Genomic DNA, 18,999 nt, shown 5'->3' on the forward strand with positions numbered 1-18,999 from the left:
ACAAGAAGAAAAACATCAAATTCTCTTCTACCTAAGTGAAATTAGTTGTTTCTTTAAGCTGAGGTACTCATTTTTTCTACCAAAAGTGTTTTTATAACAAACTAATGTTGAAGACAGTTTAATATCACAGAATGTTTATTTTGTAATACATTTTCATACATCCAAAGTGTTGAAAGCGAATTGGGAATAAAAGTGTATGACCTGATCCTTGTCTTTACTTGCCTGAGTTGATTTAAGTACCTGTTACATAGAAAGCTCATTTCTACTTGATAAAATTAGAAGACAGATTTACATGGATCTTATCCTTAATAGCTTAAGATTTCAAGTGACCTACTCAACAAATTCAAATCAGAAACAGGATTCAACCTAATGGACAAAGATTTGTAGTTACTAAAGCTATAGTACTAAGTGATAAGGAATTTGGTTTTGGGGGGAAGGGGATTATTTTGGAAACTAGGATCTAATTGCAAATACACACACACACTGTTGGGAAGATAGCCACTGGGGGCCGGGGCACTCTACAGACAAGTTCCAACCTACAAGTTTCAAAATATCCATAGTTAACCATGAACAATCAAAGCTAAACCTATGCCTAGTGCATCAAATCTATGCTGCGAGTATAAATTATTCCTTGGGGAGCCAGGATGTACAGGCCATGTTTGGTTCACAAGACAGGTTGGGGATAGACTAGTTTCCGGTTTCAGCTCTTTGCATGAAGTACTTTCTTTAGCCTCTTAGTTCATTTTGATTTGTAAAGGAGGAACACTTGGGAGTGTGGAGACTAGATGGAAGAGTATTTGTAAAAAGGACTAGGGATGTAGCTCAGTGGTAAAGTTTTTTGTTTTTTGATAATTCAGTTTGTGTATACACTCAAACCCTTAAAGTCCCAGGGTGGTGATGCTTTCCTTTAAATCCCAAGCACTCAGGAGGCATCTTGGTCTACATAGTGCCAGGAAAGCCAGAGCTATGTAGAAAGACCCTGTCTCAAAAGTAAATAAGCATGGTGGTACACAGCAGGAGGACCTCAGAGTTCTAGGTCAACCTGGTCTACAGAGCGAGTTTCCAAGCCAGCCAGGGCTACTCAGAGAAACCCTGTGTGGGGTGTGGAGGAACTTAATGTGGTGCAACAAGCAGAGTGTTACTTTAGTAGCCTAAATGACTCCTTAAAGTTACTAAAGAAAATTCAGTAGTCTAACCATCTTTCCTATTTCTTTCATACTTAAGTAGTGACCCTTTCTAGCCTTATCACAACTCAGACCAGATTGGCATAGTTGAAGCCATAGGTCAGTATCCTCCCAGGCCTGCACTCACCAAAACATGCCTGATAGAAGTTTTCTTTGCAGTTTCCTGAATAGTTAACTTTGTTCCCATTAAACTAGCTTTTTCCATGCAACATGTGGGTGATATTTGTACTCACCTGGTCTTGGTAGCCACTGATTGAGTCAGCATGCAGCTGCCTTTGAACTTGGCCCAGAACCATAGACTGTTTGGAGGGTACTAATCACAGAGTTAGTGTAGCTTAAAATAACTGTTCTTTTTGCCAAGTACTTGATAAGTTTTCTGACAAACAGCAACCCAAATAATCTCTCTGATGTTATCTCCAGGTTCACCATCCACTTTCAGGATGGGCAGAGGCTCATTAGCTGTGGTCTTTGTCCCTCAGAACATCTCTCAATAGAGCATTGGGCTATATCTTAATTTGCCATTGCTTTGCTATATGGAGCACTATCTTAACACAGCCGAATAAGAGAGTTGGAGGTTAAAAGAATGGACCTCAGAGTTGTGTGATAACCAAGAGTATGGGAATAGTTCCAACGCCCAGGGGACTTAGAAAACGAGCATTTTCAAAGATACTTGGTATAATTATTTTGAAGTCTTACACGTAGATAGTAATGTCATTAAAACATGTTAAATTGTTTTTTAAAATATAGTTATGTAGAGGATGGAAGTGGTTCATTGGGTAAAGTGCTAACTGTGCAAGGAAGAGAACCTAAATTTTGATCCTTAGTACCTGTGTAGGAAAGAAAAACACATACTGTGTTGCATGTCTGTAATTCCAGTGCTGGGGTGTGTGGATTCATTCAGAAGTAGGTGGGTCCTTGGGACAAGCTGGCCAGCCAGTTTAGCCAAAACAGCAAGCTTCCATCTCACTGAGAACTCTCAACAGGATGAAGAAGAATAGAAGACAGTGTTGACCTCTAGCTTACACACACACACACACACACACACACACACACACACGTGCACTCAAACATGCACACACAACAATTACATAACAAAATCAAGTTAGTGTCAATGAATTCCCTTAAAGTATACTTCATAATATAACTTTGTTGCTTGGTATGATTATCACAATATATGCCTCCCGTTAACATTAAGTGTTAAGCAGTGCTTGTCCTATATTAAGAGGTTAAAAACGTAAATTATTCCTATATGCATTTTTCAAAACCTTGGTAGTGTCAAGTTACCAGGAGAAATGGACACAGGTTTTTAGGATACAATGTGTAATTGGCTGATCACCTCAGCCTGATTAGGACTAAGCACACCAACCATGTGACAGAAGGAAGTCGGCCTGAGAACTGATGAACAAATCTCAAGGAAGTCTGACGGGTAGACCTGTGTTACTGGGGGAGGGGATCTGTGGAAGAAGGGTTTGGTTGGACAGATGGACTGGAAAAGACAGAAAATAAAGGAGGGAGTTGTGCAGAAAATTTGGAAGACAGAGGTGTAGTGTGATTGCTTTGCTGAGGTCAAAAGGGGCCAAGTCACAGAAGACTTTTGTGGAACAGGAAATGATGCCTTAGTGAAAAGCAACAGAGTTTTGAACAAGACGATGACTAATTTAGAGATATAGGTGGGGCTCAGGGGCACTTGCTAAGAATGATTTGCGAGGGATCTGGACTGAAATTTAAAAGGCAGAAAGCATCGTGGAACAGGGTCTTATTCTGTCATTCCAGAGCTACAGAGAGTCTCTATGACCTCATTTAATTATAGCTGTAAGCAAACATCTTTAAATGTCAACTTTCCTGCCCCAAGTCACAGACTGAGTAAGGTTAGGAGAGAGTTGATGGCAAGATGGAACTGATAAATAAGAAGGTGAATTGCAGGACAGCTGCATTTGAAATGGCTTGGAGCTTGCATCTGATTGGGAGCTCTGCAGAGTTACTGGGTACCACATCTGGCTTATCTTACAGGCCCTAGGAACTGCTAAGGAGACAGGCCACACAACCAGATTCTGATGCCTATCCTGCCATACCTCACTTTTGAGGAAGCACGGGCTTTCTTCTCTCTACATGTTCAAGAAAACCCATCCCAATAGATAAAAATCCCATTCTTGGTATTTGGGGAAGAGGGACACAGAAGGGAGTAAGATTACCCAAGAACTTTCTTTTGTTGTTGTTTGTTTGTTTGTTTGTTTGTTTTTACTCAAGTACTTTCATAGGAGCAGAAGAATTTATTAGTTTGTACTTTGGGCTTCTCTACTTTATAACATGGGAAAATAGGTCCCCTTCTGTGTGCAGTTTTCTATTCCTCCTTAAACCATATTTTTTTTAAGACAGTTCTTTGTCAGCAGAATGCTTGCTAAGTGCAGTACTCTGGTCATGACAGCGTATGAAGTATGGGGAAATTATAGTTTACAGTGTGAAATGGGAGGGCATGAGGCTTTTACCCTAATGTAATCATATCCATAAGGAGCTGGAACTGAGTTGTCTACTGATGATGCGATCTTTACAGGAAACTTCATCTGAAATAGAGGAAGCTGTGAGACTACTGGTTGCTGGGACCTGGCATCAACAGCTAATTTTATACTTAAGTCATTTGTCTGAAACCAATAAACATCCTGTGTTTTAACCCAGTTCTCATTCTCTCTCTCTCCCTCTCTCTCCCTCTCCCTCTCTCTATATGTATGTATATATATATATAATGAATATATGTATTCGTTTTAATTCATTCACTATTTTGCAGAATTTAAGCATTCTGCACAACCATACCTTCATAAACATGACTTTTAAAAATGGTGCCTCAGCCCCCAGCACACTCTTGAAAAACCCTGCCCTCTCCATCTCAGAAGGGGCTCAAAGACTGCAGGAGCTCAGTGGTCTCTCCACAGACACATCCCACTCCACAGCCACATCTTGTGTCAATTTTTTTCAGACAAGCAACTGTATAAACCCGAGTCCTGGAGGGGAAAGTTTGAGAGACTGGAAGGAGAGAAACTAACAATTAGATCAACTTTGAAGGTAAATATCATAATAAAAGCCACTGCCAAAATATACTCCATAAACCAAATTTTTTTTAAACTATCCTTTTCGAGACATGAATTGTTCTGGAAGTCAGCCAGCCACCATTAAAGTATCAGTTCAGGTCTCACAGATGCGTATCTAAGGACCAAGTGGCTTTACCTCATTATCTTCAATCTTATAAAATGCAACAGCCAAATTCTTCCAGATTTAAATAATTCCAAGTTTATTCCAAAAATGTTAACCTGTGAGCAATACTTTCCCTAATGATATGCTTGATCTGTAAAGTATTTTTTTTTTTTTTTAAAGAATAAACTGTGCTTCTTTTGGAGACCAAATTCAAAGATAGAGTTGAACAATTGGTCATGTTAGAAGACTACAAGGTAACACATCCATGCAGGGCCCTCAAATATGTTCACCAATCAAGAGGCTCTAGTAGGTGAAAACTTCATTTTTATTGTGTTTTCTGGATAGGATGGTGAACTCAGACATCCTAGCAAGGACAGAGGACATTTTTAAACTGCTTCTTAAGGGTATTTTTAATAAAAATGAAGCCAAATATCAATGGATGAAAGGCCTGTCGTAAAATCCCACCATGTTACTTGTTATTTTAAGCTTCCTTTATAGAAAGTGTCAGGAATTACCTTTTCATCTGTCTCTCATAAATGCCTCTATTTGAACATCTCCTTGTTCTCCTCCCAACAGACAATAAGTAGACTCTGGGTGATCCATTCACTTTCTTTAATTACTAAAGTTGCTGCTTAGCAGCCACTCATCCCTCCCTCTATTGCTGTGGTGAAGCAAAGCTGACGCTAAACCTCAACCTTTCAACTTCTGAGTCTTCTCCTTTCCCCTCCCACCCTTTCTAGGAAACACTGCCAACCATAGCTTTGGCCCTCTTTGGCCAGTTCCTCATGTGGCCCTTCCAGGTCCCCTGCCTGTCTTCATTGCAATCTGTCAGTCTCTGTAAACCACTCACTCTGTCTTAACACTTTAACTCTATGCTTTTTGATTCCTCTTGATTTCACCTATTTTGTCATAAATATATTAGCATAAATGCACAAGCTGGTAAGTGAAAAAATTATTTCAGGGAGGATAATTATCCTAGCTCTCACTCAGGAACTGCCTTCCCTTCCTCCCTCATTCAGTGTTCATCGCCTTCTCCAGGGCACAGCACACTAGTGGTGTGAGAAGTTTCTTTTTCATCTTTAATTCATGCTGACCCTTTGGTACATTTAGTGTCTCTCAACTCCAATTGGTGGCTCCCGTCTCCATACCATTTTTATAAATGTATAATGAGTTGAGTTTGTTTGTTTGTTTGTTTTGTCTATGCTACTAGGGAAATGAGCAAACTTGTTACCTCTCGTTCTCTGTGTTCCCCTTGGGAGCTTGGAATGTGTTTCACTGATTCGTTGTCTTCTTTCACCTTTGAGTGCTGAGCATGTCAGTTTGATGGCATTTCTCAGCCTTTACGATAGTGCTCTCACAGTGTTTGTTAGCACATCATTTTCTTTACTGTAAATCTCTTACCTTATTTTCATGTTTTGATTGTGCCTTTGGCATAACCTTCAGGTAGTTAATGCTCACAGTGGAGACTGAGATTTAGAATCCCTGTTAAGAACAGATCCATTGCACAATGTTTCTGTGGCCCTTTCATCCCCACCACTTGCTCTTAACATCAAAGAAAGTAAAGAAGCCACATAGTAGTTTTTCTGGCTGCTAATAACGGATTGTTGTTGTTTTGTTTTGTCTTTTTGAGACGGGGTTTCTCTGTGTAATAGAGCTTTGGCTGTCCTGGACTCACTGTGTAGACCAGGCTGGCCTCGAACTCACAGAGATCTGCCTGTCTCTGCCTCCTGAGTGCTGGAATTAAAAGCATGAGCCACCACTGTCCGACCTAAGAAATTTTCATGAGCATTCAAAGAAGAATGTGTAAGCAGAGGCTTCAGCAAACTGTTATTGAAAGATTGGACTTAATGAGGAAACGATGCTAACTGTGATGTGTAATCTGCCTTTACTGAAATTACTGCTTTCATTATTGAATGTGAATCATTAAAGACTGTAATGCTTCTTTGAACTGCCTTGGCAAATTTGCTTTGAAAGTTTTCTGAAGATGTTCATGGCTTTCTTACAAATTCCTATGTAGCACTGGCAGTGAGCATCTTTGGGGTCATCACATTGATAATAGTTGTCTCCTACAGATAAATGATTAGATTGACTGGCACTAGAAGTGACTTCTGAATATCAGTCTAGCATTTGTGAAAGGAATATATGGCTCTCTAAACACTTAGAAAGTCTGTGCTAATATTTGTGTTTATTTATAACCATAGAATCATAGGTGTTAGAACTTAAATGGGATATTCAGATTAACTCCCTGATTTTAGATGCATGAGAAATGTAAACTCAGAGGTGAATGGCTTTTCAGTTAGCTGACAAAATATAATCCTAGACTCTATTGAGCCTGCATTTATTGTTCCTTCTACCATGCTATTTTAAGATTAGAATATGAATCTCAAGAGATGGCTCAGTGATTCTCCCAGAGCACTGGCTGCTTTTCTAGAATATTCATATTAAGTCCCAACATCCACAGACACCAGGTACACATGTGGTGCAAAAACATATATGCAGACAAAAACCTATACACATAAAATAAGCAAGTGCATGTTTTAAAGAATTATTATTTTCAATTTAAATCTACAGGGAAAGCCCATTCACTGATCAGTCTCCAGGCATAGATCATTTCTGACTTTTCTGTTTCTTATTATCAGTGTCACTCCTTTGGGAAACCCGTATTATTTGCCCTGATTCTGTAATCAAAGCATTAATTGTTGCAGGATATTTGATCCTTTTGTGAACTCTGAGATTTTAAACTGTGAAAACCTATTTCTTGTTGGTGTGGTTCAGCCCTTACACACCTTTAATCCAAGAGCATCCTGTTTATTGTAAACAGATAATTATGGTGTGACTCATCCCTAACACACACCTTTAATCCAAGAGTTTTCTGTACACAGGATTTAATAAAGTTAACCCTGGGTCAAGAGGTGGAGCAAGAAACCAGCTGTAAGGATTAAGTAGAAAGGGGCGGGGGCCTTGAGAGAAGGGGATTAAGACAGCGTGGAGAAGAAGAAGGAGCTTTGGGCTCTTCAGTTCTTAGCTTTTATCTTTTGTCTTTTCCCTTCAGGAAGTGGGCTGCATGGGAAGGTGAGATGGGTGGTTTCTCTGCCCCTCTGAGCTAGCAGGTTTTCACCCCAGCATCTGGCTCCTGAGTCTTCATTAGTGAAATGGAACAGTCTGAGACTTTTCTTTCTTTATAACAATTAACTGTCTTGGTTTGTAATACTATGTCACTCTCAAAGTACGTAATTCACTCATTACACAGTCTAATCATTGTTTAACAGGACTTTTCTTTTTTCCTTTTAAAATTTATTTATTCATTTTAAATCCTTCCTCCTCTCCTCCCAGTCCCACCCTTTCATCCTTTTCCCCCTCCCCTTCGCCTCAGAAAAGGGGAGCCCCCACCCCTACCAATCCACCCCTGCACATCTACTCGCATCCTCTTCCTCTGAGACCAGACAAGGCAGCACAGCTAGAAGAAAGTGATTCAAAATCAGGCAACAGAGTCCGTGTCAGAGACAGCCCTGCTCTAACTGCTGGGGGCTCTCATGAAGACAGGGGTTTCTTCTTCCGTCACATATCCAGTTTACTTTTGATATTAGAAATTTATTTCCCCAAAATGAAAAATAAAATTTAAACTCTTGGATTACAGTAGCGTTAATTTTTTTGTTGTTCTGAAGTTATTTCTCAATGATAGATTGATTGTCTAGCCTGTGCAAGTCTCTCAGTTTGGTCTTTAACAACAACCACACGCGCGCACACGCGCACACACACACACGTATGCACACATATGCACCCGCACCGGCTCACAACTTTATGCAGGCCATATAAAGTATACCATGTGACCCAAAGCAAATCTCCTCACATTAGATTTAAGCGTACACATGAACTATACATAAGTCTATGTATGGCTTCATCTGATGTTTCTGTCCATGGGACCACGCTGAATTTCTTCCCTGGATGGCCTGTGCTTCCTAGGGGCATTTGCCAGGGAACAGTCATTACACTCTTTACTATTTACGTTATCGCTGCTACATTTTTCCTTTTCTCTTTTTAAATTAAGCCCACCCTTCTACAATTAACTGAAGAAACTGATCACATGAAAGACATTTTATTTATACAGTCTTTCTTATACTAAAGGACTGGTTTCATAATAATGAAATGTGAAAATAGGAAGGAACATTAGAAAACAATCCATGGTGAGTGCTGTGTACAAAAGACTTTAAGCAAAGCAAAGGAGCCCTGCACAGCTCCTCAACAGCTAGTAGCTTATACCCATTAACATCAATCCTTTCAGTTCTGATATTACATATTATTGCAAGGTGATCACATGACATATTTGTCTCTTGTCAAAATACTATTTTACACATAATTATGGATGTTGTAGAGAGTATATATAGGAAAGAATCTTATTTACTGAATTATTTTAATAACTTTTTATATTCTTTTTAAAGGTAGCACTTTTTGCTCTTGCTCACCAGAAATTCTTGTTGCTGTTGTTTTGGTGGTGGTGCTGGTGCTGCTGCTGCTGCTGCTAGTGGTGGGGTGATGGTGATGGTGATGGTGATGGTGGTGTGATGGTGATGGTGATGGTGGTGTGATGGTGGTGTGGTGGTGGTGGTGTGATGGTGATGGTGATGGTGGTGTGGTGGTGGTGTGATGGTGGTGTGATGGTGGTGTGGTGGTGGTGTGGTGGTGGTGTGGTGGTGTGGTGGTGTGGTGGTGGTGTGGTGGTGTGCTACCGCTGCTGCTGCTGGGTGATGGTGATGATGATGTGGTGGTGGTGCTGCTGCTGCTGCCGCTGCTGCTACTGATGATGATGATGGTGATGGTAATAGTGATGGTGATGATGATGATGGTGATAGTGATGATGATGATGATGGTGATGATGATGGTGATGGTGATAGTGATGATGATGATGATGATGATGTGGTGGTGGTGATGGTGATGGTGATGATGATGGTGATAGTGATGATGATGATGATGGTGATGATGATGGTGATGGTGATGGTGATGGTGATGGTAATAGTGATAGTGATGATGATGATGATGGTGATGGTGATGATGATGGTGATGGTGATGATGATGATGATGGTGATGATGATGGTGATGGTGATAGTGATGATGATGGTGATGATGATGGTGATGGTGATGATGATGATGATGATGTGGTGGTGGTGCTGATGGTAGTAGTAGTAGTGTCTGTGGTATATGTTCACATGTGTATGCAGGGGAATGCCAGAGGACGACAATGTAGGATTTCCAATGTAGGATTTCTTCCTCTATCACTCTCCACCTTATTTTTTTAAAACAGGGTCTTTCAGTGAGTAGGAAACTCCCCATTTCTGCTAAAGTGACTGGTAAGCAGGTTCTGTGATCCACCTGTCTGTCTCAGCTTCCCTACCCTAGCGTTACCTGTATACACAGCCATACCCTGCTTTTATATAGGTGCTGGGGATTTGAACTCAAGTCCTCTTGCCTTCACAAGAGTTGTTACACACTAAGCCATTTCTCCAGACCTTCACCCTAAGATTTTTAACAGAATAAATTATTATGAGTGAAGGATATCAGAATTATTTCAAGTCAGTCTTGGGAATGATTTGTCTTGGAGGGTAATAGAAGTAGAAATGTGGTCAGGCATGCTATAAAATAGTCCACCAGGTGTTGCTTGCCACTGATCACCAGAAGTGACTGTCGCTGGCGGAGGATTCTGATTTCAGACACAGAGCACCATCTAACTCCAATCATAGTCTTTATAGCAGCCCCTTTCCAAAGAAGAATTTAGATTATATTGGTTGTAGTGAGTACACAGTGATGGGAGTCCCAAGCCTTTCCTTTGTAATTTAGAATACTGTTCTTCTTGAGTCCATATTCCTGGGGCAGCACATTTGAAGACAGAAGACAGAAAGAAATGCCAAGTGGGAAAGCAGCACAGCATCCAGGCAAAGTCTGGCTGGAGAGGAACTCTGTTCCCATGGTTCGTGAGCTTCCCCAGCTAGCCTGTAGGTGGGTGTGTTCAGCAGAGTGAAGCAATGAGAGCCAGCCTGTCAGCCAGCCTTTCAGGCTAATTAGCTCAGCATACAACAAAGATAAGTGAGCCTGAGAGGAGGGCCCCCGAGGGTCTGTAGATTCTGGGAAATGTCTGATTGGCAGATGTTAAAAGGGATTCTTTGGTAATCCAGTGCATCAATGAGCTGCACAAATTCAGTCCAGAGCTGCAAGAATTCAGGCATGAGGACACTGTGCAGGAGGCTGGCGCAGGCAGACCCGAGATGGACAGAACCTTGGAATCTCTGAGGCACATCATTGCCCAAGCCTTGCCTCACAGAGACCCAGCTTTGGTCTTCAAAGACTGTAAGTACTGAAGGAGAAAACCTTGATTTTTTTTTTTTCTGACTCTTTAGAAAATAGTCCTAAGTGTGTAGTCACATCCTATTTAACTATGATTTCTGTTAGATCTTTGTAGTCCTGTGCTGTGGTCTAAGCGATATTTAAATTGTTCCCGACTTCAGTCAGGAGAATGATTTCATTTTACCTACATCCATAAGACAACTACTTTGTAGATTGACCCTTTTTCTAAACTCTAAAACCTGTCAAGTCTTAATGAACTTTTCCAGGTGCTTTTTAAATAAAGCAAAGCTGATTGAAATTTGATGGAAACTAAAAATAACTTGGAAATGATAATTTTAAAAAATGCATTGCTAGTTGTTAATTTATTTAATCTTCCATAACATAACTGATCACATTGAATCAAGTATTGTTTTTAATCTACAACTATTTGTAGCAAACAAATTTTAATTTTAAGCACTGAGACCCTAAATCTCAATGACAAATTAGAACTCCAATAAAATGAGATGCTTCTTCCAACTTCAGCCGGATTCCCCACATCCCCACCCCCACTCCACATGGTGTGGCAAAGTTATTTTTAATTTTTTTTTCTAAAATGATTGTGAAAAATAATTCAGTCAAGCTTTCCAATTCCAGCAATACTATTAAACCATTTGTCACATAACTTCACTTCTGGAACCAATTTGATTTCTCGCTGCTGCAACACAGGCTATCTTCACAGCGTATCTTATCTACAGTGGGGGTCGGATTACAAAGGGCTTCTGAAACAGAACTGTGCTCTGGAACTGCCCAAAAGGTGAAAATGCATATGGAATGTTTTTAGCCCACAATACGTTACAGCTTTCCTCCCTGTGACTCTAGTGATGTTTGTCTCCATCAAAGTATCAGTGGTTTGGATTCTGCTTTCTGATTAGTGAATAACGGCCCTTTCCAGATGTCCCTGCAGCTTATATTTCTCATATGTGTGATGAAAAAAGAGAGAAATGTCTGGCTACTTCTATAAACTTTCCCTCTTAGAAATGAAATTGTAACCAATCTGTCCTCTAAGGCATAAAAATGAAAGCTATTTTTTTTTTATTTTTAAAAACATTGTCTTTAAGCATCTGTCAATAGCTATGCTAGAAATAATAAAAATCACTTCATCTTCAAGCTTAGCCTGGAGTCTGTTCTGGCTTGGTATATTCCCCTCCGTGAAAGAGAAGGAAAGAATGCCTTTCTCCAACAATGCGTTCGATTCTTAGTGAAGGGTAAAAGGCTTTGGCGCGTCCAAAGCTGTGGATAAATTGTAAGGACTTAAGTCTAGATTTTGAAGACTAGAAGTTTAAAAAAAAAAAAAAAAAAAAAAAAGGAAGGAAGGAAAGAGGAAGGAAGGAGAGAGAGAAGAAAGAAAAGAAAAGAAAGAAAGAAAGGAAGGAAGGAAGGAAGAAAGGAAGGAAGAGAGGGAAAAGTTCAGATCTGAGGGTGCATGGTCCAGTTTTTAAGCTGAACTCTAAGAGTTTTTAAAGAAACAATGTTTGTCGCCAAGTTTTTTTTCCCAAGAAGACTTATTTTTTCTGAGACCCTTGTAATCCACACAGAAATGCTTTCATATGGGGAAAATCTGTCACTTTTCATGTATTTCATTCATCATCATCATCATCAACTCCTAACTTTGACATCTCTCGTTGCCCACTTACCCTGCAGTGACCTGCTGCTCTCCAGCTGCTGTCTCAGTGTGTAGAAATGTTAGGGTGTGAGATCCTCGCCCTTCTGGCTTTTCTAAAGTGGAAATAAAATGAATGAATGACCTAAGCTAGATGGCAAGTGTCTCACCAGTCTTTGTGGATGACTTGTTTTACTTTCCGAGTTCAGAACATTAGGTATCTGTCTGGGGACCAAGCCATACCTTGGCAACTGTGGGTGCCGCACATGTCAAAGTCTGGCTCATGAACCTTGTTTCTTTGGCACCACCATAAGTTGCTGCCACCCACACTCCTACTGGCAACATAAAGCTGCCACCAGCCTTAAGTGGCAGTTCTGAGAAGTCTCCTTCCTGTCCTCTTAGCTCACTCCAGGCTCTGCCCCTGCCACCACCCACATAGTCTCTGCCAGGAGGGACACATAACTGCTAATTATTTAAAAAGAATTGCTTCCTTGCTTTCCTGGGAGATGTAAAGGGACTTCAAGAAGTTACAAAACCCAACTCAAGTGAACAAAGGAGAACTGAAAAGACACTGTTGGGTTGTTGCTAAACTTCTGTTCTGTGAATGCAAAGTGGTTTTTCCTTTACTCTTTAGACACACAGCACAGAGAGAGAGAGAGAGAGAGAGAGAGAGAGAGAGAGAGAGAGAGAGAGAGAGAGAGAGAGAGAGAGAGAGAGAGAGAGAGAGAGAGAGAGAGAGAGAGAAATGACCTTCTGGGTCATTTACCACCCTCAGTTGGCTTTTGATTTGCTTACAAACAAGCAACAGTTGGTAAATTTTCTCTTCAAGTTGATTAGAAATGCACTCTGAGAGTTTTCTGGTCTGAGACAGGTCCATGTGGGAATAGTTACATTCACTTGAGGAAATAATGTTGAATGCGTTGCTCAACCATGGAGGCCCTTCAAGGTGGCACTTTACAGTATGCTAAGTCTGTTGTGGGTTAGATAACTTGCTCATCTATGATAGCTGTGTATTTTTTAAAGTGTTTTTCTTAAAAGGAAAGGAATCCCACAGCATTTTTCTTTACTTCCTAGTTGACATTCAAATGAAAGGGGTTTAGGATGCAGTGGCCTCCAAATCTGAAGTTTTCTCTTCTGCACAATAGAAGCATCCCTGCAACAGGCAGCACTGGATAGCTCCGGACGACCAGACAGGACCCGTTTGCAGACACACTGTGGCATATGACCACACTGTCTTCCATTCTGAGCTCTGTGCCTGCCATCCAGTGTCATGCCATGGGTCATAAGTCACAAACAAGGATGAGCTATCTTGAGAGCAGCCCCTGCCCTTTCTTGTGGAACATGTGCTTGTTATTTGTTTGCTACTGTTTGACTGTTTTTTGGGTTTCTCAAAAGAAATGAATGAATGATTTCAAGATGGCTGTGCAGCAGATTCTAACCCAGGCACTAATTCTTCATGTTCAAAAGTATAATATACTTACCTATTTCTAAGCATTACTTCATCCATTTCATAGAAACTAGGATGTGAAATGCTTATTGTACAACTATGCAAGAAACATTTATTCTTCATAGCAAGTCAGTAAATGTAGACTGTGCTGTAGTAGCACTGTAGGTTCTGTTGTTTTAAGTGAAGAAACAGAGGCAAATTGACCAAGTCTCATTGTGGTAGGGTGGTAATGGCAAAATCTGTTGAGAAAGCAGAGAGGGGATAGAAAGGAGCTTTTCTGGGAGGTGGGGGTGTCTAATAAGCAGTCATACCTGAGCAGAGTATGGCAGGGATGCCAACATGGGGGAATTTTCAGAGGAGGAGAAGCCACTGGGCCAAAGGCCACATACAAGAAACATGGATTGAAAGAGAGCAGAGTAACAGCAGATCTGTCTTTCTGACACACAGGCCATCAGGATGTTCCACTCAGCTATGATCCTAAACTATTTTTGGAAGTTTATGGCTTTGTGTACACTGGGACAGTGCATGGACTGTTGGAGGTGTAGGGACTGACGTAGGTATCGGCTGGGGAGAACTGCAGCTGTTATCGATGGGGAACTATTTGCCAAACCAGGCAAGGTATAATGGTAAATACGCCAAATCAAAACAACTTTCTCCAAGAGACTGTTTAAAAGCTATCCTGATTCTCATTTTAGCCACGAGAGTTAGTGGGTTACTGGGTTAGCTTTACAAAGTTATATGTTAGATTTCACTAGTATTTCTCCACATTCTATGATGAAAAGGTAAGATGGAGTCTTTGCTAAATGATGCTCAGTTAAACGCAAATTTCTCACATATTGGAGGTGCTTTACCGTATTTTTTGGCCTGTAAGACCCACTTTCCCCCCAAAGTAGGAAGGGGGGAAATTAGGGTGTGCCTTATGGTCCAATTGCTGCCCATCAGGCATCAACAAAGAGGTCAGTTACCTATATCTTCAGTGTGCCAGCCAAGGAACACACGCAGGGTTGTATGCACAGGAACAGGAAGAGGCATGGGTGGTATCCCTGAAATCCCTTCTTACACTGAGCTTGGTCTCCACCCCCACCCCCTACCCCACCCCCACCTCATCACTCTGATTTGGACTGAATGCCAATCTTAGCCTGCCAGGTAAACACATGTGTGTCAGCTTGCTGCAGGGAGCGCGGCAGGAGCAATAAGGAAGCTCTAGCTACCATTTGTCCCTCCTTGACTCCAGTGAGGCCACATTTTTGGGGTTTCCAGAAAACTAGAAAAGTGCTTGAGTCTCTAAGTCTTGGCTCCTGTTGAGTCACCACTGTTTAATATTACCGTATTTTGTTATATTTTAATAAATATTTTGTTATACTAGTACTGATTTGGTTCAGAATATTTTTTTTTCTCGGTTTACTGCTCTAAAAACTGGGTACACCTTATGGTCAGGTGCATCTTATGGTCTGAAAAATATGGAAACTTTTTTATTTGAAAAACATTTCTCTGCATGGCAGGATATATATATATCCAATAGGTGAATACTTAACATCAAAGAGCACATTTCTACCCTTTGGGAAACTCAGACCAGACTACAGGGCTATTAAAAACATCTTAGTAATCATGAATCTGGCAGTATAAAGCCTGGGAGAGCAAAAATTCTCAAGAGTCAAGTATTTTTTCCATCCCACTCTCTTTAGTGTAGTTACTTGAAATCTATAAATTTGATGATCCATTTATAGTTTTCACATTTCTCAGAAAGGGATGGATGTAAGAACTGTAAAATCCCTGCGCATACTACAGTGCATTCCACCATATAAACTGCCCTTGAAAGAACACCATTTCATTTCAGAGCAATGATTCCATCTTAATTGCAATAAAGTAAATGTTGATACTTTTCGTATTAAACTAGAAATGCATGTTTTATGGAAGCCTGTTCAAATGCCAGTTTTACTTTATTTGTAACAGGATACAATGACTTTTACTTCAATTTATACTGAGAGAATGAGAACTCAGCTCAGCTATCAGTGGTATAAAAGATGTTCTCCTTATTTTTTATCAGCAAATACTCATTTGGCAGTTAAAACATTGAAAGACAGCCCACGGAGAAAATATTTCAAAGTCTTTTAAAGAGGGAGAGTAACTCCTCAGCCACATAAAGGCCATATCTGCCTGAAACCCTTTTTACTCATATACAAATACATTTAAAAGATCAAAATAAAATATGATAGACACTTAGCCCATGAGATCAGTCCAGGGCCTCTTCATAGGCTGCTGTCCCATCTCACCAGAGGCTTTTTATTTTATTTTATTATTTTATTTTAACAATTGAGATTTGTTAGCTTGAACTCAACTTTAACAACTTCTGAAACTCATGTGCTAAGTTACAACCCTGAGTAGGATACAGCTGCCCAAGGGTGAGGTTCTAAGTTATGATCTTTTTGTTTAAATGGTATGGTTTTACTGATTATGTGCTACAGATTGATTTAAGAAATGTTAGACAACTTTAGAAGCCTTTCATAAAAGAATTTTTATTTAATATATTTCATATTGAAGTTTTAACCCCCAAAGGCTTTTCTTTCTTTTCCTCCATGTTCAAATGCCTATCTAAGTTTAGTCTGTAGAGGTATTTAAAACAATTCTACTTTAAAAGAAAAAGAATTCTATAGAAAGTTTAAAGCTAACAGAAGAGACAATGACTCCATCCTGTACTTCTCTCGACTGTCTCTCTGGAGTCAATGGCATGTTACGGTTCTAAGTTTTTCTTGGCTTTATTTCTCCCCCATGATGCGATGATAATCAGTTGATCCTTATGTTGACATCTTGCTGAGCAGCTGTGAGAACCCGTCAGTAACCTGGCACTCTGTTGGCACTTTTCCCTCTGAGTTTTTTGCCTATGCTTCTGTTATAATTTCTCTAGGTGGTTTTATCCATAGTTGTAAGTCCTTTTGTCACATGGCAGATGCCTTCTGCAGGGCCAGGGACCTGGAAGGTACATGACCCACCAGAGGGGAGGATGGGGAAGCTTTCCCGCTGTCAAGGAGTCTCACAAACGCCCCAGCACTCTTCTAAGCCTTACTCAATTAACACAATTATCAAAGAATAACTACATTTAGGAATGATTTGACATCAAAATAGGCATGAGAGACCATAAAAGAAGAGACCGAAGATAAAAAGGAAGCCATCTTAGAAATCTCAGCCAGGGGGCTGCCTCAAGCTAGCCTTATACTAGCGCAGAGTCACGCCATAATGTCTGAATTTACCATAGCTGTGTTCACCCTCCAGCTGTGGGTCACCAGGGCAGTTTTCTTAGGGCCCAATTCTATTTGTGCCTTACACACTGACCCTGTGGCAGTGTTTTCCTTTTTTTTTTTTCTTTTGTTTCTTCATACTTTCTTTTCTTTCCTTGCCCTTGCAAATATACATAAAATAAATGGATGACTTAAATCTCTATTTCAGGAGTAAGACATTATATACCTAAAACCATATTTTTATGGATTTGACCATTTTCATAAACCTGAATTGTGAGCCTGATCTTCAGCTGCTTATCTCACATCGCTGCTCCCATGCGTCTCAAATACAGTGCCATGCCAGTGCCCGAACATGGGGACAGTGCCATGCCAGTGCCCGAACATGGGGACAGTGCCATGCCAATGCCCGAACATGGGGACAGTGCCATGCCAGTGCCCGAACATGGGGACAGTGCCATGCCAGTGCCCGAACATGGGGACAGTGCCATGCCAGTGCCCGAACATGGGGACAGTGCCATGCCAGTGCCCGAACATGGGGACAGTGCCATGCCAGTGCCCAAACATGGGGAAAGATACATACTCCATGGCTGGTAAATGAGTTGCATCAGGTTTCTATTCCAGGCAGCTTTTAAACCTGGATGACATCATCTGACCCCTGCTACACAGGTAAACCACACAGGTGAGCTCACCATGCCACTGCTGCTGCTGTTTAGGAGCAGATACATACAATGACTTTATTTAATTTGCCTTTGTTTTCCTTTTGTTCCTTCATAATTTCATTTTCCTCCCTGTCCCTGGAAATATACATAAATAAGATAAATATCACCTTACTTTTCTTACAAAAAATTTTGAAATTCAGCCTTTTAAAATTCAAATTGTGAAAAGTAACACACACACACACACACACACACACACAGGAAAAAAAAGAAAGATAATACTTTTAAAACATTTGTAGACTTTCCTGAAAGGTTAACTATGTAAAACAACTCAAAGGATCTCTATTCCTTCAGAGAAATGTTTGGCGTGGGGGATGGAAGAGTAAGAAGGAAAGAAAAAAAAAAAAAAAAAAAACCAAACAAAAGCCAGCCAGCTCTCCTGCTGCTGACAGAACTGGAGTACGACCCTTGAAGAGTTGCCACTGCGGGGAACAAAGAGGGCTCCAACTGCCTGCCCCGCTGTGCCAGTGCAGCTACCTTAAAAGAACTTTTACACAAAGGGAAGGGGGTCAGGGCCTGCCCTGTGCTGCAGCACACAGGGGCAGTGTCAGTAAGAGTCCGTTGGTCTGGCCAAAGCCAAAGCTAGGGATCATTGAAAATGCCTGGACAGCTGGCATGGCTGGTCAGTTCCTGGGTCTCAGACAGATCCAGCACAAGACTCCAAGGCACCCCATTTTTCAACCTATTGTGCATGTACAATAAATTAATATATCATGAGTTTGTCTTTTATGTTATTTGAGGGTCCTTTTCCTGTTTTTCTTCAATAAAATTAGAAAATCTCACTAATAAGAACACGTTGCTGGAATAGTAGATACTATTTAACATTATGTAAATGTCACTTGTTAACAGGTATTTTAATTAAAGGTGATATTAAAATGTTATAAATCTGTCTGTTTAAAAGCAGAGAACCAATTTGAAAATATGCTAATTATCTCAAGAACTGCTTAATGATTTATTTGTAAACGGCAGCCTTTCCAATTTGTCTTAATTGCTTTTGGCAAGAGATATTTACACAGCTAGAAATTTTTCTGATATGAGGTTGAAGAAATTGGTTCGTTTTTTGGTGGTAAATTTTATAGCAGACTGTTACGATCCTTTGTGTGTATGTGAACAAATGGCCTCCTCTGGGACTTGCATTTTAAGCAACTGAACTGGGCTGTGAAATATATTGTTTCTTCTTTCCTGAGGTATATGAAGTCACTAAGTAGTCATTTAAAATAAAAGTTAATTCCTCTTTAGTTTTGGCTAAGAGATG

The 18,999-nt window shown here is 40.4% G+C and overlaps 1 protein-coding gene across 1 annotated transcript in view; it reads left to right on the top strand.

Annotated features, from left to right (window-relative positions):
• The first annotated feature begins 10,323 nt into the window (after window positions 1–10,323).
• Window positions 10,324–18,999, top strand: part of Lix1 (limb and CNS expressed 1) — a 54,475-nt gene continuing 45,799 nt past the window's right edge. Inside the window, exon 1 of the mRNA XM_051164489.1 lies at window positions 10,324–10,709. Coding sequence (XP_051020446.1) covers window positions 10,628–10,709 — 82 coding nt within the window. The 5' untranslated portion in view covers window positions 10,324–10,627. The remainder of the gene's footprint in view (window positions 10,710–18,999) is intronic.

This window comes from Acomys russatus, chromosome 21 (assembly GCF_903995435.1).
Source record: "Acomys russatus chromosome 21, mAcoRus1.1, whole genome shotgun sequence".
Taxonomy (NCBI): domain Eukaryota; kingdom Metazoa; phylum Chordata; class Mammalia; order Rodentia; family Muridae; genus Acomys; species Acomys russatus.